Consider the following 24,308-nt stretch of genomic DNA (forward strand, 5'->3'; position numbering starts at 1 on the left):
AATTTATCATCGAACCTTGTTTGGGGATCCTGCTATGTTACCAATTCCCACCAGTTTCAGGGCACACGACTGAATTCATTTGGATGTCAGCAGAATCTCAGGCAGAACTTCTGCTTCTACTGACAGGATTGATCTATATATAGCCTTAATGAACTGCCAATGTTGCTTAATTCTAGAGAGGCTACACATTTTAATTTGAAGTGAATTAAAATCCTAAATTTTTAAATTCATTCTAGTGTATGGGACAGGTATCTATTTCTCACTGAGCTCCATGTGTTGATTTCCTTTTACTTTTTGTTTTAGCCGCCCAGGTCTTCTAAATACTGGTGATCCCAGTTATCCATGGCTTGCTGATTCATGGCCAGCCACGAGCTTGCCAGTAAATAATAGCAGTAGCGGCCCAAATGAGCTTGGGAATTTTGGACGTGGAGGTAAGTTAGGGTTTTCAAAATTTCTTTATTTGTTATTTGTTTTCTTGGCTTTTCTAGATGTTTTAAAAATGATATAAAAATTTCTTCCATAATTAAAATCAGTGAAGCACATATAGTAACAGTGTGATACAGTTGCTGATTATTTTATTATAATACCATTGTGTCAATATTACATTGAGTATAGCTAAGCTTTTAAAAAAGTCATTACTAATCAAAAAGATAAATATTCATAATATATTCATTTTTAAGACTGTTAGTATATGATTACTAAAATCGGGAACTGTGTTGCTAAATAGGGCTTACGAGTTTTGGACTAGTCATTTCACTTCTTTAATTCATTCAACATATATTTATGGAGCATATCCTGTGTACCTGGCACTATGGAAGACAGTAAAATTATGAGAGATGGTCTTTATTCTCATATATTATATAAGGAGTACACACTTAAACAGCATGTTGAAAGAGAACTTTTCTGTAGTTCTACAATTGATAGCAGGTATCTCAAATAAAAGACAAAAGGTGCTAAGTGGTGATATGATGAAGGCTTCAAATTTGATGCCAGTGTCCTCTCCTTAGGACTTTATAAAGAGATAGAATTGGAATTACTATAAACAATCACCACTTTCTCTCTTTCATCTTTTCAACCAGTCAATAGGAGAGCAATGGGTTTAGAGAAAGATGGGACTAGAGAAGTCTCTGGTCCCAGTGTTTAGTTGTGTGTGTGTGTGTGTGTGTGTGTGTGTGTGTGTATGTAAGTTTTGCATTGACAGAACACAGTACACATACCTGAGTAAGACAGTAAACATACCTGAGCTGCCTTGCTGATACCTCTCATGAAAAAGCTGTTCATTGATACTAAGACAGTTTTATGAAAAAAGTATTAGTTAAGTTGATATCTCAAGGAGAGTTAGGAATTAGTCAAATGTGTGATAAAAGTGTGTGGAGAATAAAATACCATATTTTTAGGTACAGAAATAAGAGAGATATTGACCTAATTGAAAAATGAATGAGTAACTTGAGTATAAAGTACAAGGCAGCAGAGGTGCTAAAAAAAAAAAAAAAAAAAGAAAAAAAAAAGAGAGAGATAGAGAGAGAGAGAAAGGACAGATAATAGAGTGCCTTTTAAGCCAAACAAATATGTTTAACTTTGTCCAAAGGGTGATCAAAAGCCACTGATGGATTTTTAAGAGAATGATGATAGGATAAAAGTATTATTTAAATCATCCAGCCTGTTGCTGTGTGAAAAATTGTGTTACAGTGAAAAATGAGTGTGATTAATTAGAAAAATAGAGCTGTAATCTAAAAAAAATCTGGATGACTTCACCGGAGGATTTCTATACTTCTAGGTAGAATGAATACAGGAGACCCAGGGCTGGGTTAAACTATTCTGAGTCTATTATAAAACCTCACTGGTGGATTTCACATGCATTAGCATATAAAGACATTAACTTAGAAGAATAATCATGGAGACCGGCTTTTTCTCTTTAAGAATGGAATATCAATACCTGTTTGTATATAATTAAAATAGTATTTCAAATAATAAAGTTACTAAGTATTGTATGTCTGCATTTGTCAATACCAACTACAAGAAAGTGAGCTCCCTCTCATTCTCCAAAGAAAATAACTATCCATACAATATAGGTGTGTAATGATGATTAAGTGAATGACTATATATGGGTTTAGCTCAAAGCTTGACATACAGTCACTGTGCAATGCGCATAACTGAAGTAAATAAGAGAATAGAGGGTAAGTTGTATAACTCCTCAACTTCTCGCTTACTTTCTATAATGCAGTACACCCCATTTAGGATTCTCACTTGCCCAGAACCTCTGAAATTAGCTGCCTTACATAGGTGACCAAACTCTGAACCCTACAACTATAGATTATCACTCTACCACAGGTAGGTTCTGTACCTGAATATCTCCTTACCAGACCCAATTGTGTTTAAAGAAATTCTGTTCCCAAAGCATTTATCAGCCAAGGGATAACTGCCTCTTTTCTTAGTTGTATTTGTATTGAAATAGCACACCATTCTATTTTTATGTCAAAGAATAAATGCCTAATATGGAGGGAAAAATTACTTTTCAGTTTCTAGCAAGCAATACTAACATCTAAAATGTCTCGGTCTAATTTAGCCAAAGGGTACATATGTAGATTTTCAAGGATTTTCTTCCATTTCCACCTCATTTTCATGACATAAAACATTTCACAGATGAACATCGAGGCCAAGACAAAGTTTTTGAAGGGTTTACTGTATCTGTTTTCAGTGTGATAGGTATTCGAAGCATTTACTATGTACCAGAATTTCTATTAGAGATTTTTTACTTTTTTTTCATTTTCTTCGCACAATAAATGTTTGACATAGATAATCATATTTCCATTTTAAAAGTCAAGAAACTAAGATTTATCAAGATGGGTGTAGAATGCAGGTCTGACAGATTCTAAAGCCTAGGTTATTTACACTGCTCTGCAGTTTTAAAGGTGGGATTCACATGTATGATTATAGTATAACCGTATTTAGTAATACCAATACATGTTTATTGGTATTGATTTCATTACATGTAATGAAAGTGGTATTTTGAATGATAAAGTTATTAATTATTGCATAAGTTTACATTTTGTCAATGCAAGCTTAAAAATGTATATAACCATTCAGTGAGCGCTTATTCTCTGCAAAATACTAAGTTAGGAATTATGGAAATACAGACATAAATTTCTATGTTCCTATCCTTGAGTAACTTATGATACAGTGAAGGAGACAGGCATTCTTATGAGTAGTTATACCAGACCAAAAAAAAAAAAAATTAACCAAGATATTGAAAAACTACAGAATGATTCATGAATAATTCCAAATGGACAGAAGGTTTTCTGTAATTCATAGGCTTCAAACTCAAATGTTAACAAGTTCCAGTCAGCCAACTCAGAGCACTAGGATGGGTAGGTGTAGAATGTGAGAAATAGAAAATAGGAAGTCATGCCTAAAGATGGCAGCACCTATTCAGGTCCAGACTATTGGGAGGAAGGCTGACCAAAACTACCAAACCAGCTAATGTTAGAGATGCTGCCCCACATCCACATATTCATGCATGAGCATCTAATATTTCAATGTTGTGATATAATTCGATTTAGTTTTTTGAAAATGTAGGAATAATCAAATAACATTTGAAGGAAATATGCAGTTCCAAAATCAATACAGAAGCACTTAGACTTGAAGGTTGACTAATTTCATCCAACAAGGGGCGGGGGGATGGTGGAGAGAGAGAGAAAGAGAGAGAAAGAAATTCTATTTTAAAGCATAGCTTTAGCTCTTGAAGTGCAACATTATGTAAGATTAGATTCACAAACTACTGTTTTTTTTTCATTTTTAAACATTTAAATACAGGACCACTTCAAAAGTTTGTGTTGAAGTGGTCCACAATTTAAATCTAAAGCTTTGGAGAACATCAAGTCCAAGATGCTGAGAAATGAGGCCTGTGCTGGAGAAGCATGTCTATTCAGTTAATATTCATCAGTGAAAGACATGGTAATAGTGGCAGAAACTATGAAAATCTTCAGAGTAAAGGATTTATTTCCACAATTTTAATGTATTATTAAATATTGTAAATTTTTGAGAATAAAATTGACAATGACACTTGAGAATGAAATACACTGCATCATCAAATTTTCTAATTAGTTTATAGCTAAAAGCAAGAATGGCAAGGTAGCTGTGAAATTCTGAAATAAAAAATAATAATTTTATTTGCTTATACAACTTGGTGAAATACTTTAACTTTGAATATGTTTAACAATCTCACTGATATGCATTTTAAATATTTACTTCAATAAATTACATATCAATTCAATGGAAAACAAGTTGGAATTGCAGACTTCAAAACCTTCAGAAAGACTTAAACTGTATAGTGTACAAAATACATTATCAATGTCCCTTGACTGTTGTTAAATAAGAAAAATTTTATATTTATAAAATGTGAAAACAAAAATAATATTTTATAAGAATTCTTGTTTCAAGTACTGTTAGCTATCATCAAATTGAAAAGTTTTAGGATTTTTTGACTATGTTCCTACTTCGGCTTCTTCTTTATGATACAAATGGGTTTAGTATTGGGGTAATTTGGTTCATTATTTAATATTACCATACTATAGTTAGTTGAAAATTTTCTTTATTGAAGAAATGAAGATGGTTGATAACCTCAAGTTCAATGAAGTATGGCTTTCAGAACATAGATTATTAAGGGGCATAATATAATTAGATTCACTTTTAACTCTACATGATTAAAAATTGTGTTTATTTTATTTATTTATTTATTTTTAATTGATTTTTTTTTTAGATTTTAGAGTCTTTATTCTGAAAACAAAATAAGAGCTCAAGAGAAAAGTGGCAGGTTTGAATTATAAAGATAATACAGCACACCAAAGTGATAACTGTTAAATGGACTGATTGATATTCAGTGTTGTTCCTAAAGTTTAATTTTACTCTTGCTGTATTACAACTTGAAACTATAGTTCTCCACTTCTAAGAGCTGGTAGCATAAATTAAACTCACTCATCATTCGGATTGCTTTTTATATAGTTAACTCCTGCTGGATTGTGAAAATGACTTATTCATGAAAATTTTTCTTTGTTACTCAAGGCGGTGGGGAACATTTGCTACCATCAGTTACACTCTATTTCTGGAGTTGTGAAATCAAATCAGATAAACAGCAAGTTGAAACTTCAGGAATATGTACCTCATAGTTTGGATAGTATAATTTTGGAAATTTTTGCATCTATTCAGCAGTTGCATTTTGTGTCTTTTGGGATAAAGTGGAAAATTATATTTTTAGCCATAATTTGTATATTCACTCTTATCATTGTTTCTGCAAAGAGTTAACAATTTCATTAGCTCTAAAACAGAATGAACAACTGAAAGAATTTTTCAGTAGTGAAATATCTCAAACTTCTTATTCATAGTTGAAGAAAATGAGGGAAGTATTGTGTTAAGCAGTGAGACGTGAAGGACGAGCAGTAGCCTGCCTGTCACCGAGGCTGATAGCTTGGCGAAGGTTGTACATCATCTACCCTTCATTGGTTCATGAAACCCATCTCAGCTGAAATGCAAACGTGTGGGATGACACATATATTTTTCATCTTCAATCCTGATAGTTTGGAGCTTCCTGCGCATCATTAAATTGTTTCATTTTCCTATGTTAACTACAGATGTTCTGCCACCAGTTCCAGGCCAGGGGGATAAAACAGCAACGATGCTCTCAGAAGGAGCCATTTATAGCAGCATTGACTTCACGACCAAAACCAGTTACAACAGTTCCAGCCAAATAACACAAGCTACCCCATATGCCACAACACAGATCTTGCATTCCAATAGCATACATGAATTGGCCGTCGATCTGCCTGATCCACAATGGAAAAGTTCAATTCAGCAAAAAACAGATCTGATGGGATTCGGTTATTCTCTACCTGATCAGAACAAAGGTAACAATGGTAAGTCAGGTTCTTATTTCCTAGAGTTATTTTCATATCATTCGTGCATGAGATAGAAATTAGCATTTATTGCTCAGTTTCATTACTAGGTTCACTATATGAGCTAAAAACATATATCGGCATGTATTCAGTACCTTGCACAATTCCCATCACCACCCCCACCACCACCACTAAAAAAATGTCTGAAGCACTGTGGGCAAAAGCTGTGCTTTTAAATGAATGCCATCCCTTCCTTTTAGAATTTGCCACCTCACCACCCCCACCACCACCACTACCACCACCCCACCACCACCACCACCACCACCGCCACCTCCACCGTTGCTACCACACACACCAACACCAGTCCGTTTCATTCTTTTTAGCTCTTTTTCAATAGCGTGATCAGTAATTCATCTTGACTTCCATTAGGCAGGATAAACAACACATTTTTCCACTGTCCTCCAACATCTGCTTCTGAGTTGCTAACTGCATGTTCTGCATGGGCTTGTGCTGTGAACTAATCACATGATGCCACTATGACCTCTGCCCTTTAACCTTTAGCCTTACTTTACATCCCTGACTACCGATTGGCTGAGGGATTGTCTAATAGAATGCCACACAACCAGTCACAGGATTTCAGCACCACCAGCTCTCACAACAGCTCAGAGAGGAGTGGCAGTCTCTCAGGTTGGTCTCATCACAGTAAGGAGAAATATTTGTTTGTCACCAGCATATGACCTGTGTTCCTAAAAACCATGAAGCAATAACTGAATCACAACTCACTGTCAGGCATTTATCCTACAGATGACAATAACAGTTTATCCTAATGAAATCATGCTTGGGTGGGAGAATAAAAATCACTGTCACCCTTTATTTACTAACTGTATAAAAACATATTTACTGAAAAATAATACCATTTTACTAAATACTGTTTATTCAAGGGCAGATTAATTTTATCTGCCTTGAACTACCTACTTAAGAGCCAAGAGAACTTTACAATAAAAAGATCATACTGGAAAGTCAACTCCATGGCATGACACTAAAAGATGAATTCAAGTAAAATGCATATGATTTTAGAAATTTTCATACTATTAGGATTCCAGCAATGTGACTTACTAATTTTATACAATCTTTCCTAATTATCATGTAATAATAGAATTTATTATCTATTTAATGATATCATTTAAAGTAAGTGACACCACACTAAAAAAGAATGTTAATATGGGACATTATTCTTCACATTTAATTTCCCCTCAAAATACAGTCTTTCATGTTGATAATTTTTATACTGTTTATTTTAATACGTATTTGAGATATGTCAGCCAAAATAGCAAGCTATAATGTAAGTTTTATATAGCACATGTAGGGAATAACACACTTTACTGGACAGAAATATATACCCATTCTAATAAATATTAGTAATATCCTCCAGGCCCAAGAATCCTCATCTCTAAAATAAGGAGGTCGTAGTAGACACACTCTAATCCCAACCATAACATGTACATTGTATGACTGATGACTTTATCTGCACATTTCTGATTGATTCCATGACCTTACTTGCTTAATTTTTCACATTAATAATATGCTATTTGTTTTTATGAATTTTTTTTAAAGTACAGGTTCTTATAAAGGATTATTGTGCATTATGATATGTTACAGGGATAACAGGCATCAAGGATATAAAGAGTTAATTCTTTTATATCATTAGGGTAACATTTACTAAATGACTTTTCCTCAGGAGATAGAACCCTTTCAATGTGAAAATGTTAATGCTTTTTTTTCCCCCTCCAAAATGGGCCATTTGCTCTTCTTACCTATTGGTAGAAGTAGATACATTATGGAATCCAGAAAATTTTAAACATCTGCTATGAATTTAAACTGGCTTAATAATATAAAGGGCTTTTTAAAATAACCTTATATGTCATTTATATTGTCATTTATTTGTAATGAGTTTCACAATTGCATTGAATAATTAAAAAGTAATTTATCCTGGACTTATTTCATTCAAGATATATAAAGTCTCAAGCAATATATTCATATATATACTATCAGCCATGGAATACATAAGGCCTTCTGTAAATCTTTCATTAAATATCCTGTGAATGTTAATTGCCACTGAGTTTTAAAAGTTATCTTTTGAGTAATTGTAAGCAGAACATGATTTACAATAGTGCTTACTTCTTTTTTGAATCCATTTATTTCCTGAGTGACATTTACATATATCTATGAATTATATTAACTACTTCATCTACATTTGAATACAAAATTACTTAAATCAGTGATAGAAAGCATTCTTTAGGAGGAGAAAGTGAATTGATTATTCCCTTTTTAGTTCAGTTCAATTGAGTTTAATATTACGGAGTTTGTTTTATTCTTATAATCGCTAGTATATTTCCTAAGGCTCAAATTTAGAATCAAACTGCCCTATGGATATTTAATCATATCATATTATAAGATTTTCTTAATTTGTGCACAGTGATGAAACCAATTTAAAAATAATTACAGTAATAAAGAAAATTGGACATTTCAGAATTGAGTGAATTTCTCATTCTCTTTGAAGTACTTTTATAATTTATTCAATACATAAGTAAGAAGCACTTCTATTAACAATCCAACCATTAAAAATATAAAAGACAACCCATATCTTTTAAAATATCACCTACATAATAATTTTATACATATACATGTGTATACATAGCACAATATTAGTATCAGTAACTAAATCTTTTTAAATGGCAATATTTTTAAAAATATTTTAAAAGTTTAATTTGAAAATTAGCCACTTTTATAATTTACTTAGAAGTCATTTATTCAGCATAAATAAATGTAAATCCAAATATTTACATTTTGTATTGAAGAGAGATGGGTCACATATGTTTTGCAAGTCTTAAAAATATGTTCCCCTAAAATGTAATGGAGGTAGTCTTCACCTTAAAATGCTTGAGGACTACGGCCATGCCGCCCTGAACATGCCCGATCATGTCTGATTTCAGAAGCTAAGCAGGGTCAGGCTTGGTTAGTACTTGGATGGGAGACCACCTAGGAAGACCAGGTGTTGTGGCGTAAAAAAAAAAAAAAAAAGCTTAAGAATCTTTGATTGCAAGTAACAGCAACAAATTGTGGCTCACTTAGCTCAAGGTTCAAATCTCAGATAGAAATTAATTTCTTTAGTTTACGTCCTATGCCCACCACCATGCTAAGAAGCCACCTCTTAGCTCATTGCTATAAAAAGATAAAACATGTTGATTGATAGTTCTACCAAGACTGTCCATAATGGGATAGAAGAAATTTCCCCCAAAAGAGATGTCGTGGACATTGATGGAAAGCCCTCACAAATTCCCTCTGTGAATGAATCAGCTCTGTTTCCACAACACATTTTTAAGTCTGTTGTTTAGAGAGTTGATAATGGCTTTTTTAACCTTGGATAAGGACTTCAACAGAGTTGGGTTCAGAGCTCCAGAAATAGTAATTCCAACAAGAGCTGCTGCATTTTAATTTTTCTTCTCTCTCTCTTACTGTGTGAATGTGGGCCACATAACACTCAGAAAGCATCTTTATTTTTTCGTCTATAAAATGGAGGAGGTGTAAGAACTTCCCTGTTTGTGTCACTCAGGTCTAGTGGTGATCACATAACATTGCTAAAAGTGCTATGAGAAGTATGAAAAATATTGTACACATATAAATATATAAGAAATAAAGGAGGTATAACTAAAGCAAAAGTTGTGAAAGACATATAGCCCAACCCATTCATTCCTCTTTTAATTATTAAAATATAGTTTTGATACAGAAACAATAAAATCCTTTTCTGTGTGACTCTAATGGGTTATCAGGAAACAAAGGATTAAGGCTCATCTATCTTCAACACAAAAACTGGAGACTTAAATTCAAACAAGCTTATTATTCTTATTCTGAGAATCAAGCTATTTTTGAAATGCTCTTTGGGGTTGGAGGAGCTGGGTGTGGCAAAGGTTTTAGAATCAGGTAGAACTAGATTTGCTCTGAGACAGAGGCAATCGAAAAAGTAGTAAGGATTGGCATTTATTGAGCATTCTCTACATTCTGAGCCCTTTATAATCATTATCTCTTGTAATCCTCAAAATAACCAAAAAAAGTAGTAACTTTATATCTGTTTTACATATGTGGAAATTGATGTGATAGCTTCTGAGTAACTTATCAAGTAATTGAGAAAGTAGTCTTCAAATACAGAGATTAAGTTCTTATCCTTGAAGCAGAAGTTACCTGCTCTCTTTGCTCTAAGAAGCCACCTCTTAGCTCATTACTATAAGAAGACAAAGGATAACAGTGAAAGGAAAGGTGAAAGCACTTTTTTTTCAGGGATGCTCTTTTAAATATGTGTGTATAAGTGAATGCTACTTAGAAAACAGACATAATCCCATAATGGGCAACAGTATATATGTCCAGTTTAACAGTTTTATCACTTTCCGGCACTTAAACAAGTTATTAAATTATGTTAATTTTCTGAATTGGCTGATGTAGATTAGTAATTTGCTCATGACTTTTGTTCTAGAAAGATGAATTCTAAGAAGTCGATACGATTTGGGGGAGAAATATACACCACAGAGGGAGTAAACGAAGTTACTTACTTAGGTTCCTCTGAAACATCCTTTGTCATTCTGCTCAAGAAGTATTAATTCTTGCATCCACTTGTGGTCCATTTAGAAAGGAACTTTATTTACTTAATTTTGGAAGAGTGAAAAGTATGACACTATACAAATGATAAATTTTATATTTCATTAAGTTTCAGTAATTCCAGATATGGCCTATATGCTGCTGAGTTACTTTCTGCTCATGTTTGGTACATAGATTCATTGGTATTACAATTGTCCTGAAACTGATTACTGTATTTTAATTCATTTTCTTTCCTGTTTGGAATTTCAGGAAATGTTATGCTTAAAATATCTGGGAACTACACTCATTATGCAAAAAATAACTGTGTCATTCATTAGTTAAAAATTTTATAAAACATATCGATGTTAAAGATTTACAAGTATCCTCCAGTATAGTTGATTGATTTTTATCAGTTAATTTTGAGAGAAAACTGTTACTCCTCTGAATTAATTAAACTGAGTACATTCTAATGGAAAAGTTTAGCCTGTATCCTTAGACACTGAATTTTCCACTGAGAGAGATTATGCAAAAGAGCATTATAAATGCACTAAAATCTGACATTTGAAAGAATTTGTTATGGCCCATTATTTCATCTAACAATGAAAACGTGGAGGTAGCAGACATGAGTAAATCAATAAATGTGCTTTTCCTACAGCAGCCATGTTTTTGGTTTATTCAGCTCTATATTTAGTTAAAGCACTGGGAAAGAAACAATACTATTTTTTGAGAGATTTATGAAAAACGTTTTCTGATTATATCATTTTATTATTTATAGCTTTTAACTACTATAACATACTGATTCTGGTGTTTTGAAAACATAAATACATCTTCTCATTTGATATATTTTGTTTCTTCTGATATTTGGTTATGTCTGAATAAATGCATTATACTTTCAGGTGGGAAAGGTGGAAAAAAGAAGAAAAATAAAAATTCTTCTAAACCACAGAAAAACAATGGATCAACTTGGGCCAATGTTCCACTACCTCCTCCCCCAGTCCAGCCCCTTCCTGGTACAGAGCTGGAACATTATGCAGTGGAACAGCAAGAAAATGGGTAAAACCATTTTATACACCAACAAAATGCCCAGGGCTGTCCTCCCCTCTCTATTGTGCATTTTTGTCTTTATCCTGTATTCTCTTACAGTCTTCCCTCCTTTTTCCCAGTCTTTTCTTTGCTTCTCTTCCCTTTTATTGTTTGCATCATCTATATATTTTAGCTGATAAATACAACACATTATACACTGAGGACCTAGAAAGAATCCTTGGCCATCAAGTGCCTTAGATTGTCCGCAATCATGAAAATGCAGCCTCCTTTAATAATATTGCTTGTTAGTTTGAAAGCAAGTACCCACAGCTCTGTGAACTAAAGAGCCACTCCAGAGAAGGGCTGAAAAGGGAATTAAAATAACCTTCTTCATCATCCCTCACAGTCCTCTAATGACTTGATGTCTGGGCATAGCAGGGCGCCCACTGTTGAGCTCCCTCACAATGGGATAATTATAGGGACCTGGCCAGTGGGTACAACTTTAATCGTCAGCTTTGATAGGAATGTAGGAGCCTGAACAATAAAAGAGGTTCAAGCCAGTGCACACTCTGTAACAAAACCTTTTTAAGTCAGAAAATTTCTTTGGAGGGCCTTTAAATATGACGGGTTTCCTTATTCTTTCCTAAACTTCTCACAAAAGTTAATTTGTTTTCATTCGTTAGTTGTAGTGTTATTTGATTTAAAGCAGAAAGACATTGATACATTTTATTCTCTAATCTAAAAACAAATAGCAAGTCAGAAGAAATATATTTAGTCCCTTTTTCTATTTTAATAATGCTAATTGCTATCTTCCTCAGTTTCCAAGGTCACTATTGCTTTTAAATGATGCTGAAAAATACAGAATAAAGGCATTTTTTCTTTCTCCAAGTTTTTCTTTATTTAGAAGTATTTAGATATTAAAACACTAAAATTAAACATTTAATGAAATATTAAAATTTAGTTTATTTGAATAATGTTTTATTTTCTCTTATTTCACATAAAGATTACATGTACATGCTTATACATTTTTGTCTCTATATCTTTTTCTTTTTACATAACTGCTGTTTTTGCAGTCTCCAGATTAATTTTCCTAAACTGGACTTTCTATGTTACATTTGTATCCTTAAAAAGACCTCATTGCTTTTTCTCTCATTTATGTAATACATATACATACATACTATATATGCATTATACACATTATATATTTTTCTTAATATCTTTCCCTTCAAAAGGTTTAATTTGCTTCTATGGGATTGTAGTTCCCATATATATGCATATCACTATAATTTTACTTTTAAAAAATAAGTTTACATTGTAAATAAAAATTAAGAGCACATCCCTTCTTTTCTGACTTAAAAATAAACTCTCTATATGATCATATGTAATATATATATTGGAATATAAATGTGTCAATGTTACATGGATCCTGGGGGGGGGAGAAAAAAATGTGTATTTTACAAAAAAGATTATTACAGGGCTTAGAAATCATCATTTTAAAGGCTGTAGTCAGAAAATGAGGAATAGAACTTATAAACTAGGAAGAGAAATTAATGCTGTTAAACATTGATAAGATGAAGACTTGAACTCAGATCATATGGAAATTATCAATAATTTGGATTCTTTCTCTTTTCTTTTCTCACTGTCTACTTAAAAAATACATAGACTATAAGAAGACCTATTACCTATTGAAATAAAACTAACTTTTTTCCAAATAAATGCTAAGCTTCTCACTTGACTCTGTTGCTCAGCAATAGAACAGAAAATATTTATTTGATGAATGAAGTATTACATGTTGGTGCAGATTTTTATTCTGTAATACAAATTATTTTCAAAACATTAAAATATAAAATGTAAAATTATTTGTACCTATTTGGGGATTGTAAATTAGTTTAACATTCAGTCAAAATGTATTATATTAGAAATTATTTTTTTTTAATTTTTTAAATCCATTTGATATTTTAGATAGGTACAGAAATACACTTTTTGACTATATATATTCAGAGCCTTTGTGTCATACATGAACTTTGGTTCTAACTTGCCTTTGAGTTACTTAAGAACCTAGTATTTTCTGGAAAAAAAGAAATTATTATGCTTAACAAATATAGTAGGTAAGTCCCAATTTATCATTAAGCTAATAACAAAATTCAATTTCCTTATTATTTGGACTCGGTTTTCTAAAGATGAACACTTATAAGTTCTTATTTCAATTGTCTGTACTAAAAGCATGTATTTAAAGTCCATAAGACAAGAATAAATTAAAATAAGTGGATTTGGGATGGCTTCGTCCATTTCTTGTATAGTCTTTATACTTTTATGTTTTTTAATGTGAAAACCTTATAATATTGAAAAGATAAGATTTTTGAATACTTCCAAGATTATTTATATGCTGCTGTTTGTGATGTTAACATTGACCATTTTGCAGAATAGTTAATTTGTAGAATTGTTTATCTGCCTTGCTTTGAAACAGGCAGGTTTAAGGTTTTCTTGAAATACAAACAACAAAAACTTTAGAAGACAGCTTTTTTGTTTTAATATATATATATTTTTTATTTTTAACAAGAATTCTGCAGTTATACTTCTTATGGTGATATATTGTTTTTGTTGGTTTTAACATATCATAATAAAGAATTATTACAACACAGTTTTTTTTTTCAAGTACATAAAAAGTGCTAAGCCCAAGGCTAGGAAGGAAAGCAACAGAGATGAAAGAAAGAAATAAAGCATTAATAAGAAAGTTCTGATCCCTAAACTGGAGAGCTCACAAGAGTGGGAGGTAGAGATCAGAAACCACAAACACACACACGCTCGCACACACACAATTTTGTATGACAAGCCTGAGATGAGCTATGTGTATGCAATAATAATTTGCATACAAAAAAGAATAATCATATATGACAGGTAGGCCTAGGGCATTTCTACAGAAGTTGAATTTTGAGGTGAATTTTGAATCATTTATTTATAAATAATAGTACTCAGAGTAGGATGGTTGTTGCATGCCAAGTTCTGAATAAAAAGCAAAAAGGAGAAAGATAATGAGAGATAGTTCCTAACTTAAAGTAGCCAATGCATGAGAATACATTGTTAACCAACGAATTGAACAAAATGCTACTAGTATTGCCATTTACTGTGCAAGGAAAAAAAAAAAAAAATTCTGGCCAAAGACAGCAACTAGAAATAAAATTAAAGAAAAGAAAAAAACAATATCCCCATTAGTCTTCCTCTGTACTTTCCACCCTTTCTTTGAAACCCTGCCCTATTCTAATTAAATTACTTGTCTTTTATTTATTTATTTTTCATTAATCTTTAAGTTTACACTTCTATTGAAGTAATTATGCTGCATTCCAATTGCTTGTCTGTATCCTTCCACAGTTGGTAGCTGCTGTGTGAGGTTTGTTGAGTTTCAAACATGTGTAGGGTAACAGATAATCTGAGGTGTCTTGAGGCCAATTGTGAAGATTTGTATGTCATATAGAAATTCTTATTGTTGGGTATATATAAAGGATTGAGGACATAAGGTTGAGGCATAATGTAGGGTATATTGTAGCAGAATGGCCAACATCATGAAAATGATAAAGGAATAAAATAAGGCAATGGCAGTGGGATAGAGGCAAAAGGATAGATTTTGGAAATAAACCTAACCGATAATAATCACAATCTTGAAAAGATTGTCTCTTGTTTTTTATTACTCTGTTTAATATTGTTTCTAAGAGTTGAGATATCTTTTTTGTTGTTGTTTAATGTAAGCTTTTTTATATATAATTAAATTTATTGGGGTGACATTGGTTAATCAAATCATATAGGGTTCAAGTGTACAATCCAATAATACGTAATTTGTATATTGCATTGTGTGTTCACCACCCAAAGTCCAATTTCCTTTGTCACCATATTTTTGATCCCCTTAACCCTTACCTACCGCCTCCTGACCCATTTCCCTCTGGTAAACACCAAACTGTTTGTGTCTATGATTTTTTGTTTGTCTTCTTTGTTTGTTGCTTTCAGTTTTATATCCCACATATTTTTGGAATCATATGGATCTTAACTTTTTTCCCCAAGCCTTACTTGGGCCATTTTCGCCTTCTAATAATAAATATTAAAAGTTATCAAATTATTTTCCAAATACAAAAAGTATTTAATTGTTAATTCAATACTATAGCAACAATGTTTTTCTCATCAATATGCCTCTCTGTTTGACAAAAATGTGTCAAAATGTATTCATTTTTTGCTATAATTATAATGTATTTTTTAATATAATCATATGATGCTAAGAAAAATTTAGTAGTATTCAAAAGAGAATTGATGCTCTGCTTTGTTATAGCAATTTAGAGATTGGCAAGATTTTGTGGGTGTTGAACTTCATTGTATTTTTATTAGTAATTTGGCATTTGTATCTGGCCTTCAACATGTTAGTTCACATACAACATTGATTTGTTGTCATCCTTCTCATTATTTACCAGGCAAGACAGACACTATGATGTCTCGTACTTCACCGACAATAAGTCAAAGAACAAAAGCTTCTCTAGGAAAGGTTGACCAAAAGACTTTGGTTTGTCATTAGAAACATTTTCCCAGTCTATTTGTAATTACTGTTGAAAATCCATCACTCAAATAAGATATATATCTATAAAAGTGAAGAAAACTCTAAAAACAGATTTATACTTTTTATAATATTTACAGACATCTGTTACTTTCTTGACCTTCTTTAGAAACTGCATGGAACCTAAGTATTTTTTGTTCTGGAATGGAATAAGACATGAATATTTCATAGGTGATAAACAGTTCTCCCCATCATACGATATGCTCCATGACCCAAATTTTTCACCTATTCTGTTATGTTCTTCTCCCAGTCTCTTATTCTCCTCTATTTTCCACCTCTTGCATAAACCAATGACATGAATTCATGGAATTTTCTCAGCTTTGTATGTGTTCCACAGGGGTACAGAGTTTGCTCACTCCTATTCTAGGTTCTTAGTAGAAAAGACTTGGAACAATTGATGAAAAACACCCATTCTAGGTAAATGGAATAGCTATTGAAATATTTTTTAGTTATTTAATACATTAATCACTGTACTTGTATGATAAAAATATTTATATAGTTAAGTTCTCCTTTGCCTGATGATATTTGAATAATAATAAAAAAATGACACAACTAATTACAGGAGTTTTTCTATGTTACCTTTATACATGATGCATGTCACATTATTTCTTCCTTCTCTTACATTTTCTGTGTATTTTCGTTCCATATCTACATTTCCTTTAGATTATCAAAAGTAAGAATCATTTGCTACTTATAAAATAAGGAATTTTAGAAATTAATGGGCTACTTTCATTTGAATATATAAATATGTGTTTTCTTTATTCAATTGTATGATATCTCTGACAATAAGCCAATGTAAGCAAAGAAAGTACATGTACTAATTTATGGAATGAAAATATAGTGCTTTTTTGTAACAAGTATTATGGAGTAAATTTAATTATAATTATAGATGAAATACAACAACGTGCACATGCCATACTGAAAATGGGCAGTTAATGGTATGCAGCATTGGTTAGAGGATGGAAAAAACTAAGAGCAATAAATCCAAATGGGTATGTGGGTTACAAACTTTTTATACAATCAAACCTTTTCTTTAAATGAAATTTAACTATGAGCTCCAAGATATAAAAAAAGAAAAATGACATTGTTTGAGAGCAATATGTTTTTTTCAGTCATGTTGGTACTTGTGTAGTCAATGTAAATATAAGTTTAATCAATGGTATTTTATACTATATAAACATTTTTATTTTTAACAGGTTAAACTATGCTTGTTTATACTAAAATATAAAAGATATTTCTAAAGAGATATTCCTAGCAGACTATACATGGTTTCTGACACAGGTCTTTAGTGTGCAACTCATTGAGGTAGAAGATTATTCAGGTAGAAATAAAAAAAAGAAAATTGAACAGCCAAAGATGATATCATTCTCTGTACAAAACCTTTCAATGATTATCCATCACCCACAGGCAAAATTCCAAACTCCTTCCCTGGGCTGATGAAGCCCTGTGTGATCTGGCACAGCCTCACCTCCCTCACCTTATCTATGGCCAACCTTCTTTATTTACCAGCTCTTCCTAGTCACATAACTGTTTGAGTTCTTTGAATACTTTATCTTTTCTCTTTCTCTGGGCCACCACACACATTACTTAGAGTATCCCCTTTTCTGGTGGTCAGCATAGCCTTGCTCAACTCCAAAACTAGTTTCAGCGTCCCTGCTTTCTAATCCTAAAGTACTAGATATTGCTGATTATCTGCTTATTATCAATCTGCCCCCATTGGATTGCATGCTCTGTAAATAAATCTTGTTACCTGACACATGATTGTTGAATAAAAGGATGATAAATTCAGTGTTGTTTTTTTTTTATAGACTTTATTTTTTAGATCAGTTTTACGTTAAAAGCAAAATTAGGCAAAAAGCAGAGGTTTTCCATATACTCCTTGACCCCACCCATGCACAGCCTCTGCTGCTACCAATATCTCCCACCAAAGTATTATGTTTGTTAAATTGATTAACCTAACTTGACACATCATTATCACTGCAAATCCATGGTTTACATTAGGATTCATTTGTGTCGTTGTACATTCTGTGGGTCTGGACAAATGTACAATGACGTATATCCACCATTATAGTATCATACAGAGTACTTTTGCTGTCCTAAAAGTTCTCTGTGCTGTGCCTATTTATCCCTCTCTCCTTAATCTCTCTCCTTAACCTCTGCCAACCGCTGAACTTTTTATTGTCTCCATAGTTTTGCCATTTCCTGACCGTCATATAATTAGAATAATATAGTAGGTAGCCTTTTCAGATTGACTTCTTTCACTTAATTATATGTATTTAATTTTCCTCCATGTCTTTTCATGGTTGATAGCTCATTTCTTTTTAGCAGTGAATAATATTTCATTATCTGGGTGAGTCACAATTTTATTTCTCCATTCACCTACTAAAAGACATTTTTGTTTGCTTCTAAGTTTTGGCAATTATGAATAAAGCTGCCCCCCAAAAAAATGGTGCAGTTTTTTTTTTGTTTGTTTTTTGTTTTTTTATCAATTCAATTTTAAACAGGATAAGTGTAGCTCAAGTAAAACTACTCAAGAATCATCTGGACATTTGCAAGTTAGCATTCGTAAGAGATATCAAGATTAGATATATACATTTATAATATTCATCCTATTTTCAGTTTCTTTAATGAAAATCTTTCATATGTTAGATATTGTACTGGTTGGTAGAAATGCAAAGTTGAGAATTAAAGAGTGCTTGAGTTTAAGGATCTCACAGAATAGTGAGAAAAAAGAGACATGAAACAAACCATTCCAGTATAATATGGAGAATGCTATAGTATAAGTATAATGGAATTATAATCAATTCCATATGGTGGGGGCAGAGAAGGCTTCACAGAACTAACATTTGAATTAAACCTTGAAGGAAGAGCTGGGGATCACAGGCAGATGATTTGAGAATAGTCATATACAGATTTATAATTTAGAAAAATATATGGAGTAGACTGGTGTTTGGAAAATAGTGGGAAACTGAGCTATAAAATAGGTTCTGCTAATGAGTTTGAACTTTTTCTTGTTAGTGATAATCACTGAATAATTTAAAGCATAGTGTGACATGAATGAAGATTTCAGAAATACCATCCTATTGCTTGTGCGAAAGATAGGACCAAAGAGATGAAAAAGACATGCCAAGAGACTAGGAAAGCCAATGGGTAGTTCACATCCAAAGGAGACTGACCTGTGTGTGATCTTGGAAGTAGAGAAGTGTAGGAGAAAGTTTTGAGAAGTATTTAAGAGGTTGAATTTCTAGGGTAATTGCATACAATAATACTGCTTATCTTATCCTTAATTCTCTTTTTAAATACATAGGAAACTTTTTTGATTCATGAAAATAATAGTACCACAGAGAAAGTGTAAATACAATTTTTTATGTCACAATTAAAACTTTTTGAATTAATACTCTATAGTCTTTAGCCAGAGTCCCTAAAATCATGCTGTTTTTAAAAACTGTTATTTTTCTTTTTAATATATATTTCACATGGTTAGGTTTTGTACTTCTGTTTTATAGATTTTAAATGTCAAAATACAGGGAGACATGAGTTTCTACTGAGAAAAATGAAAGAATTAAGAGATCAAAGGGGTATTGAATAATTTTGTAGCACAAAGTTTTAATGATTGACATGTCATCATTAATAAAAAGTTGGCATAAATGTAGAATGAGTAAATAAAATTTCCAATTTTTTCTCAGATAATTAATGTTGCCATATTCTGTTGGTACGCAAAGATGAACAAAGAAAAGTAGTTAAATCTACAAGCACTAAATTATTAATTATCTTTAATTAGCAATCTGGCTTGTCTGTGTGAATAACTTTGTTAAGTTATTGCCTTTTGTAACTGTGGGGTAACAATTAGGTAATAAGATCCTTTAAGAACAAACTGAGATAACAGATGTAATTATGATTAGAAAATAACAGCCAGGTGATTTTCTATGGTAGCACCAACAATTTGAAATCAAGAGGAAGTAAACTGAGAGAACATTTCATATACTATTGTTACTATTGTGGTTGTTATTTATTGCCAGGATAACTGTGCTTGAATGTGTGTATGTATCAATGCACTTATTTTTTCTCATTTAATTTCAGCTATGACAGTGATAGCTGGTGCCCGCCGTTACCAGTACAAACATACTTACATCAGGGTATGGAAGATGAATTGGAAGAAGATGATGATCGTGTCCCAACACCTCCTGTCCGAGGAGTGGCTTCTTCTCCTGCCATTTCCTTTGGACAGCAGTCCACTGCAACTCTTACTCCATCTCCACGGGAAGAGATGCAACCCATGCTGCAGGCTCACCTGGATGAGTTGACAAGGGCCTATCAGTTTGATATAGCAAAGCAAACATGGTAAATATTCTTATTAGATTCAGGGACCAAGGCTTTCAAAACATGAATAGAAAAAATGTTCTTTCATGTTAAACTCACAAGAGATTCTCACGGAACTACACAGCTGGGGTTAGAAATGCTTTTGTATAACTCTTTAGTCATCTAGATAAGGAAATTGACTAAACAAATGTTAAATAATTTGACCAAAGTCACATAACTAGTTAGAGTGAACTAAAGCCAGAATTTAGATCTGCTGAATTTCAGGCTCAAGTGCTTTTGACTACATCAGAATCTTTTCTAATTTCTAGTTAAACTTCAATTAGCTTGTCCTTGAACTCACTTCCAGTGGCCTAACAAAATACTCTTTTTAGATTCTTTAAAGTTTCTATAATTAATTCTGCATGTGGTTGTGAATATGTAAATGCAAACTTCTGCAAATCACATGGGGTTAGTGTCAGTTTTTAAAAGACCTTCTTTGGGATGAATTAAATGAGAGAAAAAATAGTACAATATAAATAACAGTAAATGTATTTTAAAAATCCTAGAACAAATTACGAATCTCAAGTTCCCTTTTTCTAATCAATTTATAAACTTTTATAAGGTATAGATAGAAATCTACTTAGAAATCTTGTAAAAATATGACAGGAATATAAGTAGGACCAGTTCTCACAATTTTGTACATTTTTTTTAATTTGTTTTCTCTTTTCTTAAATAGTAATATATAAATCTGACTCTTGAAAATAAAATCTTAATGGCAGACCTTTGATTACTGTCTGCCGATTTGCGCCCTGTGCTTGGTTAGAGTAATTTTTTATGAAATAGTATTTGCTTCTTTTTGATAGTTTTGGCTACTGGGATAAGTTGATAATGAGCTAAGTCTTATCCATCATGTTAATGAACAATTTATATTAAAAATACAGCTAAATACACAAAGAGATACTAAAACCAGAAATAACACTTAAAACTTATTACAAACATGAGTTCTTTTCTTAGAACTAGAGGTTCTTGAACATTTTTCTCAATTATCAGATTGTTTTTAAAAAGTCAGAGACAATCTACTATTAAACAGTATTATTTTGTATCGGCTGCTTTATGTAACACTATTCTTTAAGTTGAAGCCAGCTGCTTTCAGAGCCAGAGATTTCCTTCAAATTAACTAATAAAGCTGTGAGGTTTAGTCATTTAAAGCACAGAGTCTAGCTCAGATTTCTCTAATCTGCCTGCGTTTTGGAATCATGTGGGTGGGCAGCCTTAAAATTTGTTGATAGTAGGCTCTACCCCCAAATATTCTGATGGCTTGGTCTGGTATTTGACTAGGGGCAGCCAAGATTGGGACCACTGCCACCACCACTACTTACTAGTTGTATGACAATGAACAACTTGCTTAACAGCTCTGCTTTAGTCCCCTATTTGTAAAATGATGATGATAATGTAATTAGTGTGCTCTTTTATGGTGAGAGAGAGGTCTCAAACAGCACCCTCAGGTTTAAGAATTCACTTAGAAAGAGCCACATAACTCACAGAGAGCTATTACACTCAAAGTTATGGTTTATTATAGTGAAAAGATACAGATTAAAATTAGCCAAGAGAAAAGCTACATGGGACAGAGTTTAATAAAATTTCAAAGGCAGAACTTCCAGATGTCTTCTCTCAGGGTAGTCATGGAAAGCATTACTTTCCCAACAATGATGTGTGACAATATGCGAGGAGTATTGTCAACCAGGGAAGTTCATGAGCCTTGAGGTTCAAAGTGTTTATTGGGGCTCTGTCACATAGACGTGGTTGAGTACCTGCATGGCTGACCTCGGTCTCCAGCCCCTCCAGAAAGCGAGCTGATATCCTGTGACTCAAAACCCCTACCATAAGTCACATTGTTAGACTTTCTGGAATCTAGGGCCTCCAAGTTAATAAAGAAACTTTTATCAGACCGCACATTTTAGAGTTTAGAGATTACCTTCCAGGAGCACAAAGCAAAGGTCTAAATTATCTTTAGGTAAGGTCAAGTTTATTAATACACATCACTTAGTAAAGTATCTAGCTATATTATAGCTGTGATTATTCTGATGGACTTGGATTTTCACCTGAATTGTTCACTGCTATCTTTCCACTCTTAGAAGAGTGCCCACTGAGGGAGTGCTCCATAGATGCTTGCTAAATGAGTGAACAAACTAGTTCATCTCCACCTGCTCCAAGTACCCAAGCACACCTTGTTTCTTTTTTTCAGTATGTTTGTCTTCAGATCAACAGTCCTTCTGAATGTCATTGTAGACTCCCTGCGTAGGAATTATGAGACACCATGTGATCACACAAGACTTTGCTCTTTTGGAATGGAAGGACCACTCCATCTGGGCTGCACTCAACATCACAGGAGAATTGTTTAAAAAATAATTCCCTAGCTTCAACTCCAGGGATTCTGTTCATATTGACCCATGAATGTCCTGTCACTAGGAGAAATTCATAAATGTAATGTACTCTCTTTCTTTATTTCAGTTTAGCAACTAATTCTGCTGAACTCAAGGAGTACATATTTCACCCCTTGATGCATCTTTGTTCCATCAAGAGGTGTCAGCAGTGATTTAAGACTAGAGTGTAGATCTGCTTGATCCTTCCCAGGACCAAAGTGCTCACTGTTAGAGAAGAATGAGTCATGCATATACATTATTACTTTACATTCTCTTGAATATAACTTGACTCACTCCATCCCTTGCTCACAAATAGAACTTGAGGAAACAGAGCAAGATGTGGTAATCAACAGTCAAGACTTTTTGTAATTGTAGTTAGGAAACTTTCTGGCTTTTCAAAATAGGAGCTGTGATGAATGCTAGATAATAACTTGGGACCTCAAATTCCTGATCTGTTATGCTAAGATGTGGGCCTGATGCTATTGAGGTAGCTTCCGGTCTTTTAAATACTTTGTATCAAGGCAAAAAAAGACAAGATGTCAAAACTTGTGGTATATTCACTCTTTAATGACAATAACAAATAACAATGACTTGTTTTCCTTCAGCATTCTAGTTTAGAAAAAAAACTCTTAAGTAGTCACAAAGTGAACCAACTGGATGGACCCCAGTGTCCAATTCTACATTTTACTAGCCACGTGATTTGAAACAAGTCACTTAAATTGAACTTCGCTTTAATAAATTCTAAAAGACGGGATAATACAAGTTCCATCTACCTCACAAAGTTGAGATTAAAATTATTCATTCATTGCAAAAGTTTTATTTAGCATACCTAATGTTTTAAATGCAGAGTGCTGAGATGAATCTTTCTTTTTTTCAAGTGTTTAAGACTTTGGTGGGTGAGACAGGAGCACAAATAAATAGCTAGAATACAAAGTAGTCATACCTGCCCAGAACTGGGTTAAAGTGGAAACAACTACCAGCCTGATTCATGGGGGATCATGCAGGAAGAAAACCTTGTAGGCAGTGGTCCTCAACTTTTTTGGCACTAGGGACCAGTGCTCAAATGAGAATCTAATGCCTGATGATCTGAGGTGGAGCTGAGATGGTGACACTAGCACTGGGGAGTGGCTGCAAATACAGATGAAGCTTCGCTTCTTCACCTGCTGCTCATCTCCTATTGTGCGGCCCAGTCCCTAACAGGCCAGAGACCTGTACTGGCCCGTGGTCCAGGGTGTTCGGAACTCCTATTGTAGGGCAAGGAATGTGCTCATGGTTGTGGGCAGGGAGGACTGGTATTGGGCCTTCATGAGCCATCTTTTCTTCATAAGGGCCAGCAGGGCACATGGATTACATGGGCTGAGTAGAACTTCAACACTAAATGGGTAACAATTTTTTTTTTCTTTTTGGACAAAAAACAGTCAGCTTTAAACAGTTATTTGTGACAAATATTCC

The 24,308-nt window shown here is 33.1% G+C and overlaps 1 protein-coding gene and 1 pseudogene across 4 annotated transcripts in view; both read left to right on the forward strand.

The window, feature by feature from the left end:
• The window catches only part of ROBO2 (roundabout guidance receptor 2), a 552,049-nt gene that overhangs the window by 500,940 nt on the left and 26,801 nt on the right, over window positions 1-24,308 (forward strand). For all 4 annotated transcript variants that reach the window (XM_015600164.2, XM_015600165.2, XM_025042507.1 and 1 more), the window contains exons 20-23: window positions 304-431; window positions 5,628-5,909; window positions 11,414-11,570; window positions 20,215-20,475. In XM_015600164.2, coding sequence (XP_015455650.1) covers window positions 304-431; window positions 5,628-5,909; window positions 11,414-11,570; window positions 20,215-20,475 — 828 coding nt within the window. The remainder of the gene's footprint in view (window positions 1-303; window positions 432-5,627; window positions 5,910-11,413; window positions 11,571-20,214; window positions 20,476-24,308) is intronic.
• LOC112474487 lies at window positions 8,834-8,952 on the forward strand (annotated as a pseudogene).

This window comes from Pteropus alecto, unplaced genomic scaffold (genome assembly GCF_000325575.1).
Source record: "Pteropus alecto unplaced genomic scaffold, ASM32557v1 scaffold239, whole genome shotgun sequence".
Classification (NCBI taxonomy): domain Eukaryota; kingdom Metazoa; phylum Chordata; class Mammalia; order Chiroptera; family Pteropodidae; genus Pteropus; species Pteropus alecto.